The sequence below is a fragment of the Rhinolophus ferrumequinum genome, chromosome 7, assembly GCF_004115265.2.
Source record: "Rhinolophus ferrumequinum isolate MPI-CBG mRhiFer1 chromosome 7, mRhiFer1_v1.p, whole genome shotgun sequence".
Lineage (NCBI taxonomy): Eukaryota > Metazoa > Chordata > Mammalia > Chiroptera > Rhinolophidae > Rhinolophus > Rhinolophus ferrumequinum.
This window is the reverse complement of record NC_046290.1, coordinates 21,107,021-21,130,140: the sequence shown is the minus strand read 5'-3', so window position 1 is coordinate 21,130,140 and position 23,120 is coordinate 21,107,021. Positions and strand designations below refer to the sequence as shown.

At 40.4% G+C, this 23,120-nt stretch overlaps 1 protein-coding gene across 8 annotated transcripts in view; it reads right to left on the bottom strand.

Annotated features, from left to right (window-relative positions):
- PDZD2 (PDZ domain containing 2) overlaps positions 1 to 23,120 on the bottom strand; it is a 329,192-nt gene that overhangs the window by 16,664 nt on the left and 289,408 nt on the right. For all 8 annotated transcript variants that reach the window (XM_033110376.1, XM_033110377.1, XM_033110380.1 and 5 more), the window contains 11 exons: positions 21,815 to 21,934; positions 20,877 to 20,991; positions 18,104 to 18,177; positions 17,730 to 17,955; positions 16,461 to 16,578; positions 14,657 to 14,789; positions 10,238 to 10,319; positions 8,716 to 8,750; positions 7,804 to 7,960; positions 5,800 to 6,605; positions 2,738 to 2,846 (listed from right to left, as the gene is read on the bottom strand). In XM_033110376.1, coding sequence (XP_032966267.1) covers positions 2,738 to 2,846; positions 5,800 to 6,605; positions 7,804 to 7,960; positions 8,716 to 8,750; positions 10,238 to 10,319; positions 14,657 to 14,789; positions 16,461 to 16,578; positions 17,730 to 17,955; positions 18,104 to 18,177; positions 20,877 to 20,991; positions 21,815 to 21,934 — 1,975 coding nt within the window. The remainder of the gene's footprint in view (positions 1 to 2,737; positions 2,847 to 5,799; positions 6,606 to 7,803; positions 7,961 to 8,715; positions 8,751 to 10,237; positions 10,320 to 14,656; positions 14,790 to 16,460; positions 16,579 to 17,729; positions 17,956 to 18,103; positions 18,178 to 20,876; positions 20,992 to 21,814; positions 21,935 to 23,120) is intronic.

Below are 23,120 nucleotides of genomic sequence, written 5' to 3'. Positions count from 1 at the left end.
CACCCTGCTTTCAACGCTCTAAAATAACTTGGACTGGCTGGCAGAGTGAGCTTTTGTTTCTGCCCTTTTTTCTCTCTTCTGGTTAATTTTTAAGGATGGGGGCACACCACAGAAATCCCCCACTTGGGTTTCTCGATACCGTTCACTCTCTGATGGTGGAAACCACCGGAGTCAGGCTGTGGTTCTCTTTCCTTCCTCATTTGGCACTGATTCCACAGAGGCCTCGCGTCTCGGTCCAGCAGCTGGACCACCACGCGTGGGTGCAGCCTCAAGGTGCGAGTTGGGCACCGTAAAGTATGAAACAGTCCAAGCGCCCAGCGTTTGGGACTTACTGTTGAACCATGAGATGAAGCGAATTTGGGAAAACACATGGAATGCTACAGACCGAAAGCAGGTCTACACTGAGCTTCTCTGGGCCTTGGCCAAATTCAGAGGAGAACTAGACGGCCAGATTATCCCGGGAAGCTGTGACAGAGGCATGGGGACTTGAGTGGATAATTGGGGGCATAATTTGACCAGAGTGATGAGGAGAAAAATGGAATGAAAGAGGAGAAGAAAAAGCATGAAATCTCAGAGGGGCAGGGAAAGGTGGTGTGTGTTGAGAAGGGGGAAGTAAAGTCATTCCGTGAGATGGTTCTGGAGCACTGCTCTGTCCTGGAGCTGCCACCTCCTGAGGCCCTGCAAACTCCTGGGCTAATCTGCCCACCTCTGGCCCTGGCCTCTTACAATGGGGTGGGGAGGGACTGGCATAAAAAAGAATATTAGATTCACTATTTTCTTAGGAGTTAAGGGTCTAAGGTTGGAGTGAAAAAGTCACAACGAAAGCTCTTTGAGAAATGTTATTTTCACTCTACCTTTCCCACACAGATCATATGTCTTTTCCCTCCTGAAGTTCCTATGTCACTAATTAAGAACTAACTATTAGGACTAGCACTGTGCTAAGAGTTTTTCATGCCCTTAATTTTCCTCCCAATAATGTGAGGTAGGTGCTGTGACCATCTGCACTGGGACGGTAGGAAACGGAGGCACAGAGTGGTTAAACGATGTACCAGGGTCACAGAGTTCACAGCAGGAAGTCCAGGAAGCTGGCTCTACAGCCCACACTGTTACCTAAACCCTGACTACCTGGCCTCTGTGTAGAGAGCACCTGGAGACATCACATTGGCTGAAGACAGCCATGGACATACTACATAACTCCCAGGCCCTGTGGCAGGCCAGGGGCATGGCAGGATCCTAACCCACGGGCTCCTGTCCTCTGCTCAACCTCTTTGAACTCCCTTCAGCATGACTTTCCTGCTTCTGCTGGTGCCCACTATGGGGAAAAGTAGCAATGAGACAGGAGAAGGGGACTTAAAGGTGGTTTTTCAGGGTCAGATTCAGTCACTGAGCAAACCTTAAGTTTTTCTTAGCAATTTGACTTTATTACAAGGTGTGTAACTTAAAAGGTTTTATTTGAGGGATATTAAATTGCACGGAGACAGTCCTTGATGTCACCTTTCAAACTAATTCTTCACTTGGAAATGCTCCAAATGCCCAATAATGGGAAAAATATTGACTCAATTATGGCACATCGTGGAGCAGAGGCCCAGAAGCCTTTACATGATATCGCAGGAGCAGAAGGGCATGGAGGACACCACTGCAGCTTCCTAACCAGCGCAGGTTACAGGTATGCTGTCATTTACGTCACCAGTGCTTAGGACTGCTTTTTGGGGCCGGTGCCAGTCATGCAGGTCTAGGAGCATCTTGTTGACCTCAACAAGCTGCTCAAATATTTTCTGTGGATGCATGAGGTAAAAACAGTGTTTTTTTTTACTTGTCCTCTGTTGAGGTTCCTCCTGTCATTTCTCAGTGCATGTGATTCCACAAAAGCAGAGTGTTGAGATTCTGAAGCGTGGGAAGTCCTTTTCTTTCAACTCATGTCTCATTTACTAAGGTACATGTCACAAGATGGGTAAGGAGTGTTGGCTAAATGAAAATGCATGCACTCTATGTGGAATTAAAAGTATGAGTTTAGGGGGCTGGCCCGGTGGCTCAGGCAGCTGGAGCTCCGTGCTCCTAACGCTGAAGGCTGCCAGTTACAACTAACAACGGCAACTGGACCTGGAGCTGAGCTGTGCCCCCCACAACTAAGATCGAAAGGACAACAACTTGACGTGGAAAAAAGTCCTGGAAGTACACACTGTTCCCCAATAAAGTCCTGTTCCCCTTCCCCAATAAAAAATCTTAAAGTAAATAAATAAATAAAAGTATGCGTTCAATCCTAGATACAGAGAATATTTTTGTGGTTGCCAGATGGGAGGGGGTTGAGGTGGGTGAAAAAGGGGAGGGGATTACAAAGTACAAATTGATAGTTACAAAATAGTCTAAAGGGTGTAAAATACAGTAGACGGGATAGAGTCAATAATATTGTAATAACTATGTATGGTGTCAGATGGGTACTAGATTTATCAGGGCGATCACTTCATAAGGTATATAAATGTCTAATCACTATGTTGTACTCCTCAAACTAAAATAATATTGTATGTCAACTGTAATTAAAAAATAAAAAATATAATTAAAAAAACCTGAGTTTAGGTATAGTGATCTAGTAAAGTTCTTAAACGCAGGTGGCTTTTAAATATTAACTTGTGTAAGAGTCTTCCCCCACCAAAATAAAAAAATTCTTCACATGGAACGTTTTTCTTAGGGTAACTTCTGCCCTCCCATCTTGAAACATACCAAATGATAAAAATCTTACCTGTCCCAGGTTGTTGCCCCCGGTCTGGTGCAGCTTTGGGCAGGTTCTCTGTGAGGCGGCCAGCACCTCGGTGGGACCCATCCCTGATGGTCAGCTTTCCCAGAGATTCCTGGCACAATGACAACAGCAAGTCACTGTCAGTAGCGTTCAGGTTTTCTGCATGTCAAGACATCATATATGGAAGAAAGCTGGTTTGGGAAAATTTCAGAGCCCTGGACTAGGAGCCACATGATCCAGATTCTGGGTTTATGGTCCACTAGAAATTCTATGGTCCTATCACTCTTCCTATGCTTCGGTTTCCTTAACTTTAAAATGTGGGTGATTAGGGAAAGTCACATCAAAACCACCATGAGATATCACCTCACACCCCTTAGGATGGCTATAATAAAACACCAAAAATAACAAGTGGTTCATGAGGATGTGAAGAAATTTGGGCCCTTGTGTACAGTTAGAACATAAATCCATGCAGCCGCTATGGAAAAGAGAATGGAGGTTCCTCAAAAAATAAAAATGGAACTACCATATGATCCAGCAGTCCCACTTCTGGGTGTATACACAAAAGAACTGAAATCAGGGTCTTGAAGAGATATTTGTATACCCAGATTCATAGCAGTACTATTCACAATAGCTAAAATGTGGAAGCACCTCAAGTGTCCGTTGACAGACGAATGGATAAGCAAAATGTGTATATACATATAATGGAATATTAGCCATAAAAAGGAAAGAAATTCTGATACATGCTACAACGTAGATAAGCTTTGAGGACACTATGCTAAGTGAAATAAGCCAGTCAGAAAAAGACAAACATTGCATGATTCCTCTTACATGAGGTACCTAGGTAGTCAAAATAACAGAGACAGAAAGCAGAAGGGTGGTTTCCAGGGGCTGGTGGGCGAGGGGGTGGGGAGTTGATGTTTAATGGGTGTAGAGTTTCCATTTTACAAGATGAAGAGTTTTAGAGGTGAGTGGTGGTGATGGCTGCACAACACAGTATGGCTGTGTTAATAATGGTAAAGACGGTAAACTTTATGTTATGTGTATTTTACCACAATTTAAGAAATTGGAGAAAAATGGGGACGATAAGACTTGCCCTGTCTAACTCATAGTTTTAAATAAAAGATTAAATGAGTTAACAGTTATACAAGCAACAGGCATCACATGAAAGGCTTTATAGATGTTAAGGTATTATTATTATCTTGCATAGTGATATCCAAGACTGTAAAATCAGCTCCTCGGTTTGGTAGTTAGGGAGATAAATGAAATTGACATTTAATATTTCAAAATTTCACTTTAGTCAAGTGTCAATTATTTTGTCTTCCGTTCTTCTATCTAAAATATTTTTAAAAACAAATTTAAAAAGCATTTTTGAAAACAAACCTGCTAAAACGTTAAATCAGATTTGAAATTTACCCTCTGAGTTAAAGAGTCATAATGTGGCCCAAAGGTGGCAGCAGAGGGAAGAGGTGAAATAGTGTCTTGCAGCTACTCTTGTAAAAAGGAAAAAAAATCATTTAGTAAAATGTCAATTATCTATTGAGGGAAAGCTATACGGGTTTATTTAACTCAGGTAATCTTCTATTTACCAGTAAGGCATAGATATAATATAAAAACAGTATAAGAGTTTTGGAACTACATAGTGTGTTTAACAATACTGTACAACCACTACCTCTAAGTACCTCGGAATTGTACACTTCAAAATGTTTAATTTTATGTTATGTGAATTTCCTCTCTATTTTAATAAGTATTAAATAAAAACCATAGAGGACAAGCCATTTGCCAAAAGAGAAAGATTTTTTTTTAGCTTCCAATATTTGAGGGTAAATATTTTATGTCAATGCATTCTATTTTCTTTCTCATGTAGAAATAAAATCAAATTTTGGAACTGAAATTTTTATGAGAAAAATTAAAATTTTTTTTTACAAAAGTTTTAAATGCTGCTCAAAGTTCTTACTGGGAATACTGACTCACAATGACAAAAGCCCTTATTTCAATAGATATAAATTGTTATGAATAAAAACGCCAATCCAATGCTTGTAGATGATACTATTTAAAAAAAGCATTTATCCATTAGTTGAACATTACATTTTAAAACACATGTACTAGTGGGAGGTAATAATTTTTTAGGAGGAGGGGATAAAGAGGTGTGTTTCTACTTTTTCTATAAGGTTAGAAAAACCCCTTCTGCCCAATATAGTTTTTATGACTTTTTATTTTATGGGTCTATTTACACATATGTTTATATAAATCACTTGAACACATTATTTTTATAAACATGGCCCCACAAGTCACCTCAGTCACCTTTTCTATTCTTTGCTTAGATAGAAATCCTTTATGTTGAGAAGTTTGTGAACAGTGTTAGTTTTTCTTACTCTCCTTGTTAAAATGGAGGAATACTGATTTTTTTAAAAACGAGTGATTTGGTAATTCTGGGCTTTTGTTACATAGGTGTAACCAAGTAACATAAATAATATTAACTTGCATTGACTGTGGTGCATTATAAGTTTCTTTCATGTGATACTCACAGCAAGGGTACGAGTACCTTTAATTACACATAATCACTGTAGAAAGTCGGAAAAAATAAGGATCACGCAGAACCTTATCAGCAGGAGATAATCACTGTTACCCTACATTTGATAGTGCCCCCCAACTCAGATGATCAGGGCAGACAGCAGCATCCCTACTTTACAGTCCAGACAACTGTGCCTCAGAAAGTTTCAATAACTTGCCCAAGTGGTCACCCAGCTAGTCAGTGAGGAAGCTCGTTCCAGACCCAGGAACTGCCGTCCCCTCACCCACCACGGGCCCGTGTACAGGAAAGGCAGCGATTACATCTTTTGGCCAAATGACCTATGACTCAGTACGTGGGCACCTTCCCCTACCAACCTGCTGATATGTGAACAGGCTCCCAAGCAGTCTGTGTATTGACTGGAATGAATGACTGTTAAAAGATAAGTCTCCAATCATCCTTTCTTTCAGGCAGATTATCTGATGCCTTATGACACTTCATATTCATCCACACAATATTCACTTAGATTCCAAGTAACGAAGAGAAAATCCATTACCTGCTCCACAGTTCCATCTGGTCGAAAACCAGTCATGGTCTCTTGGACTGAAGTGGCTTTGACTTTGGAGTCCAGACCATCTGGGTCATTAGCTCCGTCAGTCAGGTTTACTGTCTCCAAGCCGCTGGGCCTGGCCTCTGCCTCCGGCCTCTTGCAGTGTGGGCTGACCCTGGCCACTGGTTTGTGCCTGGGCCCCAGGCTTTCCATTTTCTGCTGGGGGCAACTGGGGCTGTCTATGCTCGCCAGACTCTGGGTACCAGATTTGTATTCCAGTTTGGGTGAACTCCGTGATCCTGAGAGTTCCTTTCTCCCCGAGCAGCCAGGGCCAACCTTGCGGGCCTCTGCAGCGGCCAGCAGGTTGGCTGCATGAGAAGGAGAGACCCCCACGCGCCCTGGGACACTCTCCTCCAAGTCCAATGAGCTGCCAAGGAGAGGCACTGAGGAGGCCTTGCTGACCAGTGTTTTCTGGGGATGTTTCCCTTGGTTGTTGATACCCATGACCTTGGTAGAGGTCGTTACGACATGCCTAGGGTTGTCCTCTGTCAGAGGCCTGCTGGGACCTGGGAGGGTCCCGGGGAGGGAAATGCAGTCCCCTTCACCATCAAATTCTTCCTCATCACTGGCGTCATTGGCATCATAGCAGCCCACCCTCCTCTGGCGGAGGAGAGGGTTTCGGAGGCTCTGAGGGCTTCCAGGAAGACTGGCTTGTCTGGCAACTGTCACCTGCTTGTGGAAGATCCCAGAGCCCCGCTGGCTTCCTAGAGACACGAGGCTGTTGGCCCTGGCTTTTCCTGATTCCTTGTGAGCTGGTGGGGAAAGAAAAGTCACATGAAATAGTTTCCCACTTGGCCTGATCTTACAATTTAACCCCCAAGCATTTCTACATTTGCCAGTAACACACCCTCTGGCCACTGGGCTCCAGGCTTCAATGACTTGGCTTCTTGGGACCTGCACAGAGTAGACAGCCAGCATCCCTCTCATTTTCCTGTTGTTTCCCTTTTTGTGTTGTTACTGCTTATACCTCAACTTCTGGGTTGTTTAGCTTAAACATGGGTGCTGCTTAGAGACAGAAATGGATAATCCATCACCATCCAGGATGTCTAACACATGGCTGGGGTTCTAGATGCTGCTGCTGAGAATTCCCCTTTAGGCGGATGCCCGGGGACCAACTAGTGCCACATGCCTGGGCCTTCTCATCACCTGAGGGCCTTCCTTCAGCTGCAAAAAAGGGGGGCTTGGTTAATGGGCCTGTAAGTTCCTAGAGTGTGTGGTACAGTGAAGCCTGTGATAACAATCCGTGAATAAATTCCAACCAGGGGAGGGAAGGAAAGCACGGCTGCTCGGCACTCTTCACACCTTGCTCAATGTCGTGAACAGTTACACGTGCTCCCACCTTGAGATGTTTGTGTTAGAGACTAAAAGTCAGCTCCTCGGCTGCTCCAAATGTGAGCCAGAGCGGTCATCACCTGCCTCTCCTAAGACAAGGGCATTTTCTTGTTCAAGCATTGGGAAGAAAACAAAAGAGGAAACCCTACCAGCAGAAGTCTGAGAGGTCAGTACGAGTCCCATCAGACCTCTCTCTCACAGTATACTGAGAAGAGAATGAGATTAAACGACTGTCTCTTACAAGTTCTGAATCTCTCACTCACCACTTCCTAAAAAGAATTCAGTTAGGGCCTAGGGAGAGAAGGGCTCTGGCATCGGGCTAACACGTAACGCCATCAAGAGGCCAACCCTAATTTGATGCCATAAATTTCAAGACTACGCCATGTACACCGCCTTCAGAGGGGGTCCGGCTTGGCCACCTTCAACACTCTGGGCAGAGCATGTGCACCTGGCCCATTTACCGCAGAACTGAGTGGCCAGTCGTCAACAGTGGGCTGCATTTTCCTGAAGTTACTCAGGGTAGAAAGACGGCTCTACACAACCAGGGCCATGGCTTCCAGTTCTCTTTTCGTATTCTAGCACCATGTCACATAAACCAGCGTGGCCAGAGTCGCTTACTGGAGGTGCCAGGCGGCAGGCTGCCGTCCTCGGAGGTGCTGCAGCCACTTCCCACGTGATCCTCGTCCTCGGAGCCGGCCACCACGAAGTCTGTCAAGGGGCCTGGGACATCTTGGGCAAAGTACTGAGAGAGTTCCGATTCAGAGATCAGGGAATCCTGTGGACGACAACGCTGGATGGCTCACAAGGCGCATCAGGATTATTTGAAATACTAATTACTTCCCCTCTTTCCAAGAACACTTTGTTCTAATCCACGGTCATTGGAAACAGCTGTGATAGTAAACACCCCTTCCATTTACTTTAGGATGGCTCAATTCAACAATTAATGAATAAAAAGCCAATGGTTGCTGCCAGACAAGGTTTTTAAGAAAAAAAAACAAAAAATTTTTGGTTTTTTTTTTTTTTTTTTTGGCCAAATGTTTGGCAATGATTAGAAAATGATTAGAAAAATGATTAGCAATGATTAGAAAAGCCACCGCAGCAATCTATCAACCCTCCCAGGGAAAACACTGGGGAAGAGATATAGGAAAACAGAATGAAATTCCAAGCCACTGTCTCAGGCTATTGATGAGCCAGAAAACCGGGGAGTTTGAATCCTGCACTCTGATCCACTGGGATTCAGGAACAGCCAGCTGAGTCCACCATCTCCTTCAAGTCACAGGCCGCCCAAAAGCAAGTGGGGCCCTCTTTGAAAACTTTTTCAAACTGCAGTTTCGTTCTTTCATTTTGTTTCTCTGTTCTTTCCCTGGCTGAATATTTAATAAAAGAAACGCACATTTGTATATTTGTCCTCAAATTAGCATTGTGGCCATTTCCTATGTAAGGTGGACAAATGCCTCACGGACAGAAATATGGGCTCCAGGAATTTGTTCATAGGCAAGCGGGGCGAGGCAGCAGTGCATCTTGACTCACCTTTTTTACAAGAGAGGGACTCATCAAGGGGGTACCTGTTGGGGGAAAAATTTTACCATATTGTCAAAACGATGCAGCTCAAATCCTTACAAACAGGCACATCCTTACCTAGAACGGGAGGAGCCAAACCTATTAAACAAACCTTCTTTGCTTGACTGGCACTGACAGGTCGGCCATGTGCATAGGTACAGACATGCATGCCGTCTACCTGGGTACCCCAGCCTCTCCCATCTGCCAAGAGTCTGCTCATGTTTCAAGTCCTAACTCAGAGGCTACCACCTTCATGATGATCCCAGCTGGAAGTAACTTCTGAATTTCAAAAGTATTGTATACTCCCCATACACTGATTACCATACACACAGTACAATTTCATCATAAGTGGGTGCATCTCATCTCCATTCCTCAGCTCTTTATGGGCAGGACTGAGACCTTTTACATACTGCCCAGCCCTGCACCTGGATCTAGGAAGTGCTCAGCGGTATTTGTGGAATGGACTGAAGGGCGAATGAACAAAGGAACACCACCCAAGAAACTCATGAAAGAGTTTCAGGAAAGGGAGAGGGTGGAATGTCTATTTTAGTTTTTTTTAGTTTAAGGATGAAACGACTCAGCATTTGAGACTTTAAGGTATATGCCACGAGCAAAAAGGTCTTGGACATGAGGATCGCAGCTTACTAAAATCTTTTATAGATGATCGAGGGGACATGTTGGGATTATGAGAGGAAGGCTTTCAGGCAGTTCAGGAGTAGAAGCGGTTGAATAAAGAACCCATTATGGCTGAGCCCACTTTAAATGTATTAGTTATGGATGCAAATAATCAGGGTATTTCATGGTTGCCGAAAAATCCTATGCCTTCCTTTTCCTCTGACAGCCAGTAACTCAAGTCTCAGTTCCTCTTTCTCCTGACATAAATCTTAACATCTTGAGCAATATCTCAAGTTCAGACATGTTTGCTGAGTCCCTTTAAGTTTCCATTCTACCGGAAATACTAATTTTAAAACTTGATGCAATGTTTTATATTTTAAATTCATATGAAATTCTTACTAGCACAATCCTTCTCTGCCTGAACTTTTCCACTTAATAGGAGGGAAAGCATGATTTTTGCAGCCTCTGTTACCTTTCTTAAAGGTAAACAACAGTTAAAACTTTTAATTCATGTAAAGAAATCCCAGGTTTTTGCATGGATAATACTCTGTATCTACCAAACAACTGGTATTTTGGTGTTGCTTCATTTTCACCTAGAACATTTCAGTGAATTGAACATAAACACATGAAATGCTGCTAACTCATTTTTACAAGTTATCTTAAGAAGCATGCAAGATTAGAACTTTAATGAAGCACATTAAATAACCACAGAAATCAAAAGTAGCAGCTAAGGGACAGGATGGAATCTCTTGGACAGCTACTTCTGCAAACCTGGTACTTACAGAGAATCCAATAATATTGCATGGAGCAGTGCCCCGTGGGGGAACTAAATGAGAGACTCTTCTGAATGTTCTATGAAAGTGTGCAATTACAGTACCTAAGACAGGAGAGGAACTGGCCTCTTTGCTCTCCCGATATGTGCTGCGTGCTATCACTTCATCCATTTCCTGCTCGGAAACCTGATTTTCAAAAGAAAGCACAAATTAGATGGTTTTATTTATTTACTTTTCCCCAATAAAAGCAGCTAGAACCAGAGTCAGAGGCTAAGCACAGACAAAGAGGAAAAGCACAGGGCCAAGGATGCTTGCTGATCATCCTTCTGAAGCAATCACTCAGGACACACAAGGAGTAGAGCTGGGTTGACGGATAGCTCTAAACAATATATTCAAAACAAGACCTTCAACTGGTTCCCAAGTCATTAAGCATTCGGGTGCCATGGTTACCAACTACATGGCTGATGTCTCCCTCTCTCTAGAACACTCACTTCTAACTCTTTTTTCCTAAACTTTTTATTTAAACAATTTCAAACCTACATAAAACTTGCAAGACTAGTACAAAAATAGACTCTTCACCTAGATTCACTATTTTTTAACATTCTGCCACATTTACACTTATGCTGTCTTTACACACACACACACATACACACACACACAGTTATAACTTTTTCCTAAACTACTTCAGGGTTAGTTGCAGACATCATAAGCCTTCACCCATAAATATTTTAGCACGTAACATTTAGCACATAAATATCTCCTAAAAACAAGAACATTCTCTTAAATACTGGCACTTAAGAGAATGTACCAGTACCCTGGTACTGGTACCCTGGTACTACCACAAATTCAGGAAATGTAATGTTGATACAAATGACTCTAATAGACATTTCCTGTTCCAATTTAGCCAATTGTCCTAACACTATCTTTCAGGAATACTACTCAAAGTGTGTCCGTCTGTAAACTGGAAGTAGTTCCCAGAAAGTTTGATGCCAGCCTGTGCTAAGATAATTTTCCTTGAGAATTCAAATCAATATAGTACCCAGCTTCTTTCATCAACAATGTCCTTCCAGGTAAAAAATGTCCAGTGAACTAACAATGTGCAGTGATGTACCTGATTTACATTTTGGTGCAAGCTCCTTATCTTGCTGTGGATGGTTACTGACCAACTTCTTTGCATAGTAATGCTTTATAGTTTTCTGGGTTTTTTTTTTTGTTTTTTTTTTGGCATTCCAGAATTCAATTCAGGATCCAGTTGTCATATCTCTTTGGTTTCCTTTAAGCCAAAACAATTCTGAGCTTTTGTCTTTCATTATATGAATACTGAGTACTGATATTTTTTTAAGAAATCAGGGCAATCCAAACCCTCAAAGGATTTGTCTAATAGTTTCTTCATACTTAGATTTAGATCATGGAAATTTTTTTTTTATTGGCATAAAAACGGAAAACAATCACTTCCTTCTCAGCACATCACAGAGGCACTTAGGGTCAGTGTGTTTCATAATTGGTGATAACTGATGACTTGATTAGGATGGGGTTCACCAGATTTCTCCACTGGATTTTTTTTTGTCATTAATGAATAATCTGTGAGGAGATAGTTTGCGACTATGTCAATATCCTGCTCCCCGATATATTTTCCCTCAATGGTTTTAGCATCATTGATTATTCTTACCTGTATCAATTATTATGACGAAGTTTTCAAAATAGCAATTTTATAACTTTTCTTTTCCTTCGATATTTATTAGTATCATGGTAGATACATGGATTTCCCCCCTATCAGTTGTTATCTACAACTGTCATTATTCATGGGAAGATTTTTTTAATAGCCTGATATATACTAAACTATGAGATAGTTAAAAGACAATTACATAGCTTATTTAGTTTCTTTGTTAAAGGTAAGAGTATTTTAAAGTTAGAATGATAATTTTGTGTACTAAAATAACATTTAGCATAAATAATATTTGGATAAGCATAGCAATTTGTCTTAATAAGTAAATAAATATTTCTATACAGCATTGAGCATTACATATTAACCTAACAGATAAATAATAATCACATCATGGCCTTTATGTAATAATTTCCCAGAGGTGTTAAAAGAAATAAAATATGTACACATACATGCACACAGGCATATACATTTACACACACCCACACACACACACACACACACTTTCACCCTTTCACAAAGCAAACAATAATTTTGTATAAATGAGCCAAGGAAAATATCAGTTAAAAGAGTGGTTACAATTTTTTCCTTGATATTAGACTTTTAGTATTTGCAATTGTTTTTCTGAGTGGGAGGAAAATGATTGGGATTTGAAACAAGTGAAAGATTTCCTGGATAATTCTAAGCATGCAGAAGGCCCCAGTATCATTTAAAAATGGGCCTCTATTACTTTCTTCTACTTAAGATAAGGTAGAAGCTGCTACCCGAAGCAGGTCCAAATCTGAGCTTGTCTAGACCTGGAGGGTTTGACTATCCCAAGCGGGCAGCCACTGCTCCAGTCATTATGAGAAACAGAAGAAAATCCTTGTGGTGTTTCTCTTGGAACAACATGAAAACTAAGGAAGCACATACATTCAGTATTAAAATATACTATTGGCATGAAATGCTGGGTTAAGTGGTACAAAAATACATTAAACATAAAATGGAATTTTGACCAAAAGAAAAATATAGTATGATGTTACAACTAAGAACACCATGTTTACCTCGGAAGAAACGTGAAATCCAGTCAAACAATTACTGAAATTTGGTTTTGCTGGACATATCTCCAACACCATCATGACGACTATTTTATTGTGGTTAGAAACATGAATCAACCTGTGTGTTCAATGGGACCATAGACCATAGCCCATCAAGGATTATTATGCTTTGCACTGAATGCCATTTTTTGGTTTGATTATATTAGAAAATTAGGCAGACGCTTTTGGGCTGAGATAAAAAGTGGACTCTGAACAAATCATGACCTGTGCTATGTTGGAATGGATTTTGATGTCAGACATGTTTTGAAACCATTAGACTGCAAACCACTGAAAACTTAACTCTATAATGTTGCTGGGGGATATGCTAGGTCAGCCACAGCTTACTGGACTGCTTCCTAAGGTGAAAGGAGGTGTGGCCATGTAAGTAAGTGGTTGAAGCCAAGAGAGGATCCTGGAGGAAGGAGCTGAGACTGCTCTAGCTGTGACTAGAAGGCAAAGTCGTGTTTAAAGTGACCCAAAGAGAGCCATGGGGAAAGTAGGGGAACAAAATAGAACAGTCTCTAAGGGAAAGTCTCAGGACTACAGAACAGAAAGGAGAAAACTGGGAAGTGACAAGTAGAGAAAAGGAAAAAGGTGGAAGTTGGACTTGATTTTATATTGATGATATTTATTTAAGAAACTTTTATATAAGACATTTTTGAGAATGCACACAGACAAGAGAAAATCTGGGGGATAAAAAGTAGTGGAGTTGAATCAGTCTAATGACAATCTTTGTTCAAGCACTGTAGTTGACATCACCTTCCCAGATCAATGTGTGGAGTCACAGCTTGAGACTGGGGAGAACCAGTACAACAAACACAGACCACTGCGACACTAAAAACGATGCCATAAAGTTATACACTGAAGAAATCCAGACATGACACCTGGGAGGACCCACAAGGTCTCTTGGCACAGACTTCTTACTCTTATAATGCCATACAAGTCCATCAAGTACAGTAGCCTGGGACCATTTAGGATATAATCAAATAACACTACAAATAATACAAGTAGGGGTGGTGGCCATATGATAGGAATGGAAATAGCTAACATTCGTAATGAGCATTTTGAGTTAAAAGGAAAAGGTCAAATTTTGTAAAATACAACCTGATTACAAAGTTGGAGACAAGCTAATTTTAAGATTTTTATATCGAGTATACAAAATGGGTTCAGAACTTGCTTACACGTCCTGTAGTGAGCTTAAAAAAAATTAAAAGCAACTGCACAAGTATAGAAGAGATACCAAATAACAGCAGAGGCCAATGAGACAGGGGCTACGATACTCTGTAAGTTCAGCATGGTCAACAGTGTGATATCAATGATGAAAAAAGAATTAGTGGGCTTGTAAACCTTAATTGCAGTATTCTGCTCAGGTCAGGAATGGCCCAGACAAATCATCTAGTCTAACACTCTCAGATTTTCTTGATGCAGAAACCCAAAGAGGTTAAGTATCTCAGCAGAGATCAAAGAGCCAGCTGGGGGTTAATGAGAATCCAGTACTCCCACCTTCTTCCAAATTTTAAATTCACCAATAACGTTGTCAAAAGTGCCCAATAAAATTTTCTAAGAGTGTAAAGACAAAGAAGTCCAGATTGATGATGCATTTCCCATGTGTATCAGTTGGGATACACATATGGCCTACGGTGTGGCCATAGGCTGATGCCCATCCCTAGCTGGGTAAACTGTGTCACTATAGAGATGTGTCATCATTGGAATATGTGTGTCACTACTACTGGACAAACAGCCAAGCCATCTTTCCAATCTCGGAACAGTATAAAATACTTCACCTTTGGATTAGGGTGCCGGCCGATGACGAGGCGAACAGGTCCTGGAGGGCATTTGCTCAAGATGGCGTGGACTTTGCTTAAAGCAGCATGGCGAACATTGACTGAGTTCACTTCCAAGATTTGATCTCCACGGCTAGGGAGGCAACACAATCAACACTTTGTGGTAACAGTTAGCTTTTCTACAAGATTTCCCTCTGGGAGAGGTTTATAATATGAAATCTTTCCTGAATACTTTACAGAAGCAAATGACATCCTTTCATCTTTGCATACACATTCACATAAACACATTCAATTTTAAATTGGCAAAGGTCATTATGCACATCTACCTGCATTTTCAGAAATAGTAAAGTTAAATAAAATGGATAATAAGGACAACAAAGGCTACCATTTCTTGAGCACATGGCATACTTGTGAGGTGCTATACAAAGCAATTTGCATAACAATGATTGAATCGGTATTATTAGTCCCATTATGTAGATAAGACCACAGGCTCAGAGAGGTCACCCAGATGTCACACACTGTTGAACTCCAATCTGTCTACCTTTTGATCATCATGTGATAGCTCCTCGACCACCATCAATTTCTTTTTTCCTACCATCTTGAAATGATTATTGTAATATAATTTAAGGAGGAAATATCTGAAGCTCAAAGGTTACCCAAGAATTTGTAACAACGTTTCAAATTTGAACAAATGAGAAATTGAGGACAAGATGCCCATTTGACTTGAAATTACAGGGAGAGAACTCAGTAGAGAGAACAAAGACTCTTTATATGGGGTTTGAAGAATGTTCATTTGGCAGGCTCCAGACATATGGAACCATTCAAGAAAGAAACATCATCTTGGGATGTCATTAAAGGATTTTTTTCCTTGGGTTCTAAAAGTATATTTTCTTTAATGTACTTTGGATGATTTGCTAAATTTTTTTTTTTCATATGGAAATTCACTCTGATGATTAACTGAAAACATAATATAATCTATTGACAGGGCCCAAAAATGGCAACCTCAAGGAATGTCATTTTGACAATTCTTCAACTGCCCAAGGACTTAGAAGCTTACAGGGTAGAAAGGTGATACTGTTTGCACAGAGGGCTTTGTGCAATGCATGTACATTCTTGTGAAGTTTAGGTGGGCACAGGCCCATTGCAACTACTACATAACAGAACACCTAGGCATGTCTTGTATAAACAGAATACCCATGCTACAACCCAGCTAGCTGGACTGAGAAATTAGACACACACTGATTTCAGGCGGTAAGCATCTAGACATCACCACTCAAAAAGGAATGAAACAACAGAAAAGGTTCAAGGGATTATACTTAATTACTAATAAAGGTCTCCCATTTAAGGGCATGATTTCAGGACTCTCTTGTATCCAGTAATTCTGAACCATTATGAGCAGTTCCTAGCATCTCCTATGAATTTTACATAACTGAATATAAAAGTGAAAGAAAATATTTAGGTAATCAGCAATATCTGTATGGATTTGTAGTTTGTCAAGTTTCTGAAACAGAACTTCTATGTCCCAATAGAACAAAATAGGTAGGAAAAGCCAAGATCCAGAGTTCTCCAATTCAACCAAAATTCATTTATATTAGCTTTTCATCTTTGGAGATGCTATTAATTATAATCCTGGCTACATTTCTGCAAATAATAAAAAGATTTAGGATCCCACTAAGGAATGTAATAGGGCAGCTATCTTACATGTGCATGTATTCACATGTTCACGAACACGCCAGAACCCTGTACCATCAGGGTTCATAACCCTGAACCACAAACCCTGTACCACAAACCCTGTACCACAAACCTCAGATTGCTCTCCATCTTGGCCACTGATCCTGGGGCAAGGCTGTGAATGTAGATGCCTGGAGGGCTGTTTTCTAGAGCTAGGCAGCAGGCACCAATGCCTAATCCGACTCTGGGCTCTGCAAGAGGCATCATGCAAAGAAAACAAAACCAAAAAAAAGAAAAGAAGTATGAGTGATTTGAAACTGCATTAATGTATATTCAGACCGATAGCCATTCATTTTTTGACCAGGCTCAGAAAGTCAATCCTGCTTTTCTTTGTCTGCATTGCCATATTCTGTTAATGAAATGAGTCCAGGGCAGAACCAGGGGTTAACTCTGGACTGTGAATTAATCAGTGGTCCATTTTCTGCTTGGTCTAAACAGCCCCTCAAATCTGTTTTTGGACATAGGCAGAGTTGGAGTGATATAGTTAATTCTGGATACACAACTTTAGGTTTCCTTCACCACTCTTTGGAGCAGCTAATCTCTTGGTTATTTAATTGTTCCTCATATTTCTTCAATAGGTGGGGAAGAAAAGGAAACAAAGATGAAAAGCAGTAAGATTTGATATCACCTCAGGACTTAGTTACTGGTGTTAACTGTATTCTTAACTATAATCTTTTTTTATTTAAGATTTTACATTAGCCTTAGAATTAAGCTAGTTAGTGGTTGTTTTTTTTTTAGATCCTTAAACTTTTAATAAATTTATCTTAAACAAAGTTATAAAAAAATGAATCATTATTAAAATCTAACCAAACTTATTTTCATATTCTATCATACCCACTGCATTACCACCATTATAACACACATACATGCAACACATAACAATTAATTAATGTAAGTGAAAAAAGTCATGTGCAAATCAAGTATATTTGTTAAAATAATTATTACAGTTTTGTTTTAATTTTTTTATTATTATTAGTTTCAGGTACACAAAACAATGTAATAGTTAGACATTTATACCCCTCACAAAGTGCTAACTCCCCTCCCCCAATCTACTACTCCTCTAGTCAGTGGTTTTTTTTAAAAAACTTGAGTCTGGCACACAGTGATTCATCTGGGGAGAGCTTAAAGGACTTTGTGTTACTGGTAACTTCCCTTTAGTCGAATGACTAAAATCTCTACTTTTGATCCCACTGTCCATTTAGAAAATATCATGTGTTGTTGGTAGCAGATTGTTCCAAAGGAACAATTCATAGAAAAAAAGCATAAAAAGGTAACATAAGAACAGAAAACAAGTTGTCAATTGAGAGAATGCAACGAAAGTGAGGAATAGCTGGCGTATCACCTTTGTTGAGTGTCACTTCCATGACAATTCTGTCCTTGGGCCCAGGGGCCTTCCGACCCAGGGATGAAGAAATGCTTTCATCTGAGCCTACTGCTGACGTTCCCCCACTGGCGTTGAAGTTCGGGGAGCTGGATCTGCTCATGTGTGTGGGTGTTGAGCACGGTGTGAGGCTTGGGCTCAGTAACTTGGTGCGTACCGTTAAGACAAATAATCCACTCCGGATTTGCTGAGGAAATAAGAAGAAAGTAGGGTTAAAACATGCAGACTGTCCCTATGTCAAAGGGTGAAAAAGAAAAATCACCAAACCCAAACCAGAAGGAAATGAAGGAAGAAAAGCATAAGGAGATAAGGGAGATCAATAAGAACGCTGTTACCTTAAAGGTATGAATGGCTTCTTGAAACGTCAAGCCCTTTATCGGTATTCCATTTACATCTAGGATTTCATCCCCTAGAGACCAAATAGGAGAATCACATTAATGTCAAGCTTGAATTTACTGGAATCTAACTGCTCAGTCTGTACTAGATAGAATAGGCTACCTCGTGGTCCCTGATTTACAACTCTATAAAGTGTTTTATTGTTCCAATTCACTTTCATTAGCCTAGCTCCCAGGAATGTTGCAAAATGGGACAATCGATGACAATGGATATTCTTTTGCAGTAATTCTGTATTTCTATCTTTAATTACAACAACTATGGAAAGCATCACCATCTTATTCTTTAGCCGTTGCCAAGTTTGATAACAGATGTCCTACATTTAGAGATCAAACTGTAAAAACCGAGTCCCAAGTCTTTCCTCATAGCCTTTGTTTAAAAACTTAAACTCACTGGCAATGAAGCATGAACACACACAACATGTGAGAAGCCACTCCTATATTTGCAGAAAGATAAGCTGGAAAATCATCACAGAGTGTGGAAAATGGTTTCAATAACAGAGACAAAAAACTTGTGAGATATTATTTAAGAATGGCAGCCCCACCTCCAGAAATAGTCTAGATGCCTGATCTTATTGATGCTGTTCCAGATTCTCAGTCATTAAGCTGGCAAATTACTATATATTTCTATCTGAGAGATTATTGGAGGCTAATCTCAAATTGTGCATGCGGTACTCCCCCTTCCCCCTACACCCTGGACTCATCTTCAACATCAAAAAGGTGTAGTCAGGTCATTTTTCAAGCTGTTGGTAGTGTCTGCTGGGAATATAAAAGAACTTGGACATCCTGTTGACTTGTTAGAGCTTGTTTCTAGTTTGTACTCTTGTAACATGGTCTGTTTTTTAAAATAACAGTTCATCAAAAACACTACAAAGGGTCCCCTGAGAGAAGAACAGATGAACAGAAGTGCAGGAGAGAAGAGGGACTTCCCTTACCTAGAACTCACATTACCCCCTCTCATGGACAGCCAATCCCAGGAGCTCACTGTGCATTTGATTCAAGGAATCCTGTATGTGAGTTTAAAAATGTAGCAATTCCCTATGCATTTGTTATGTGCCTTTTCTTTAATGCAATTAACTGAAGTTGTAAAATAAGTAAAAGAATCTGCTTAAAAATCATCTGGCATTACCAATTACTCAACTAGGTGAGGTTTTTGGTTTGTTTCCACACGGGAAAACAATGGAAACACTAAAATGATTGCTTATATTCCTAAACATTTTTTTTTTAAATTGGGGAATATTGGGGAACAATGTGTTTCTCCAGGGCCCATCAGCTCCAAGTCATTGTCCTTCAATCTGGTTGTGGAGGGCACAGCTCAGCTCCAAGTCCAGTCGCCATTTTCAATTTTTAGTTGCAGGGGGCACAGCCCACCATCCCATATGGGAATTAAACCGGCAACCTTGTTGAGAGCCCGCTGACCCATCCGGCCGCCCCTCTTAAACATCTTTGTACAATATTTTACAAAGACAGATATTCAACAGGTTGAAAAATCCAGTCCAATGACTTGTATTTATTGTAAATGAATAGAGATGAAAAAAAGTATTAGGAAGAATCAAATGCTATTAACCTATTAATTTTTTCCTGCCATTTTGCTCCATTCTACCATCATTGCAGGATGAATATCAACCAAGTGAACACATGGCACAGCTACTATAAAAATGCTCTGCTAGAATTTTACGTTGTTCTGAAAGTAGACACAAATACCACCTGGGAGTTAACCCTTCCTCTGAGAGAGAGAAATAAATATTCTGCCATTAAAATATTAAGGCTGGTCATGTCTTATCATTAGCATACAGGCTTTGATAAAGCCTGCATATAAAAAAAAGATAAAAAAGGAGAGACTCCAATTCACCCTACTGAAAAAAAAGCCAGTTTAATACAATAGGACCTACAGTTTGGGCCAAATGAACTGAACAGTCATAGCATTTTTGAAGGCAACTAGAAATACTGTGATTTAATCATTTTATGAAGGAAGTATATCAATAAAAAGGGAAAAAAATTCGAATTCATGAGTAAGTTCTGGGATCTAATATACAGCATGGCGACTATATAGTTAACAATACTGTGTTACATACTTGAAAACTGCAAAGAGAACAGATCTTAAATGTTTTCACCACACACACAAAACAGGTCATTATGTGAGGTGATGGAGGTGTTAGCTAACCTTATTGTGGCGATCACTTCACAATATGTACATATATCAAATCATCAGGTTGCAGACCTTAAAATTTACACAGTGTTGTATGTTAATTACATCTCATAAAGCTGGGGGGAAAAGCACTTGCTTATGCATGTCAAAATGGTAGGTGGTATGGGGAAAAGATGTGTATGGACTCCAGCCCAGAGGCAAGAAGGGACCACAAAATCTCAGGAATTTTCAAGGCAAGGAGCATGATCAAAGGGGACAAGATAGACATTTAAAGACCCAAGTAAAAATACCCAGCCACTTTTCACGCAATATCTAATTAAATCCTCACAATAACTCTTCAAGGTAGGTATTAATACTCCACGTTTACAACTGAGGAAAATGAAGCTCAGATTACGTCAATTGTCCAAGGTCAAAATGTGGTAAATGTTGGAATCAGCCCAGGTTTACTCGACTCCCAAGCCTACAGCCCCAGCTGCTGTAATATTCATTTCACATCTTGCAAAGGGGCAGATTCCCAGGGAGTCAAAGCTCACCACCCCTGAGGGCTACCAAGAGGCTTTCTCCTACCTTCTTTAAGTCTTCCATCCTCTGCAGCTGATCCATTTGGGAAAATGGTCTTGACAAAAATCCCCATCTGTCCTCGAATGCAGTCTCGACCTCCAGCAATGCTAAAGCCAAGGCCCTAAACACAAAGCAGGCGTCCAGGTTGTCATCGTGGTATTTAACTGAGGGCACCTTTCCCCATTTCAGTATGTAACTGAGGGCGTCCTTCCCATTGGAGTATTTAACTGAGGTGTCCTCCCCAACCAGTCTCAGAGTTACGGTAACTAGCTGTAAATTCGAGTTCGTGTTCCCTTCTCCATTACCCTCTTCAGATCTGTTTGCATTGCGCTAGCTATGCATTATATTAAAGGGAGAAAGTTTTAGGTTGACACAAATGAAACTGCCAATATTTGACGATCTTTAATCCCCAATAATGGCAATTTCACATGGATCGACTGATAGCTCATGAGAGTCGTTTCACACAATTCAGGTGCCATATTGATTTTATTCTTTTGTTTCAGTGTTTCCATTTTGTGTAATATCAAAATAGAGATTTTGATATTTGTATAATAGCAAGTTATATATATCATTTGCTTTATGATAATGGAAATACCATGAAATTCATTCAAAAAGAAAACTGGGAGTATTCTCCAAAACTGCAGAGTCTGCTTTTCTCTCAATAGTGGTAAAAGTCGGGGCATTCACTGCACCTGTGATTATGCCCTGTCAGGTATTGGTGACTTCTAATGTCATAAGGGCAAAAAGGGTGTGATCATCTCACTCGGGGGTCCACAGGAAAGGATGCCAAGGAATCCACTCAAATCCATACAAATGCCACTTAATCTATTCCTCTTTAAAGGTTTTACTTTTTATTTCATATAAAAACAACAATAATAAAAAGTAGTTAAATAATATGCTAACATTCACTTGGAGGGCAAAACTGTTGGCAGAAAAGAGCTCACCTTGCCTTTTTCTTTGTACAGCCCGATGATAGAGATGACCGATGGCCGAATGAGTCTCCAAGGAGATTCCACCTGCGTGGTGCTTAGGGAGCGGGTGGACTTCTTCACGATGTGGTATTCCTACAAGTCAGCACACGGCAAGGTCACAGAGAGTCTCATTTATCCTTCTGTGGCCTCTGGCATAGAAGTATATTCAGATTTTGAAAACCTCAGTTGTCTTTTGGGTTACACAGCATTTCTCTCTGGTCCAGTGGCTTAAAGAAAATTTATTATAAATAACATTGGAGGAATAGCCCCTCCTGCAATAGATTGCCATGCCTTTTTCTTCCACATGAAGAACAGCAAACACCTGACGTTTCTTTCCTCGATCCCTACTCCATGGATCCTGCTTCTTGCTTTCTGGAATGGAGCCGGGAATCAGAAACTCAGAGAGCTCAGAGATGTAGAATGACTACCCTGGGGTCAGGGTTCAGGTTATCCCTTGGAAGTCACCTCCTGCCCCCATCCCAAGTTCACTATCATGGTTAAAAAGTATCTTGCCATTTTAAGCTTAATTCATTTACTCAAAAACTTAGTAAGCCGGTGTTTCTTACAAAATCCAAGCCACAAACCCAGATAACTGTTATTCTGTATAAAACATCCCACTGAGAAACTGCAGCAGCTTCAGTTCTACTCCTTCACATTTGGATAATAAAATATTTTCCCGTAAGCCACACTTTCCCTTCCTGGCATGCAGCAGCGCAAATCTCGATCTCTTCCCTGTCCATCACCCACAATATACATATGTGTAAGCAGGGTGCACTATTTATAACATAAACAAGAGATTAAGTGAATCTATTGCTAAAGTACTTCTAATCTAGCTCCTTGCTATTCTTCTGAGAGTAATACATTTCTTAAATGACAGATATTCCAGTATAAGCAAAAAAAAAAAAATCACTTCATGTTTAATATGAGAAAAGAGACATCAGAAATAGTGTTTGGGGTGTCCAGTTTGCTCAGTGGTTAGAGTGCAGTGCTCATAACACCAAGGTCACTGGTTCGATTCCCACATGGGCCAGTGAGCTGTGCCCTCTGCAACTAGATTGAAAACAATGTCTTGACCTGGAGCTGATGGGTCCTAGAAAAACACACTGTTCCCCAATTAAAAGAAAAAAAAAGAAAAAAAAGAAAAAAAAGAAAAAGAAATAGTGTTTATCTTTAACTAGTGTATTCTACATTCAAAGGCAGAAATGAAATGTCTGCTAATGATATTTTTATATTCCTGGCAGCTTACAACAATTATATTTTGCGGTTTTACAAAATATCT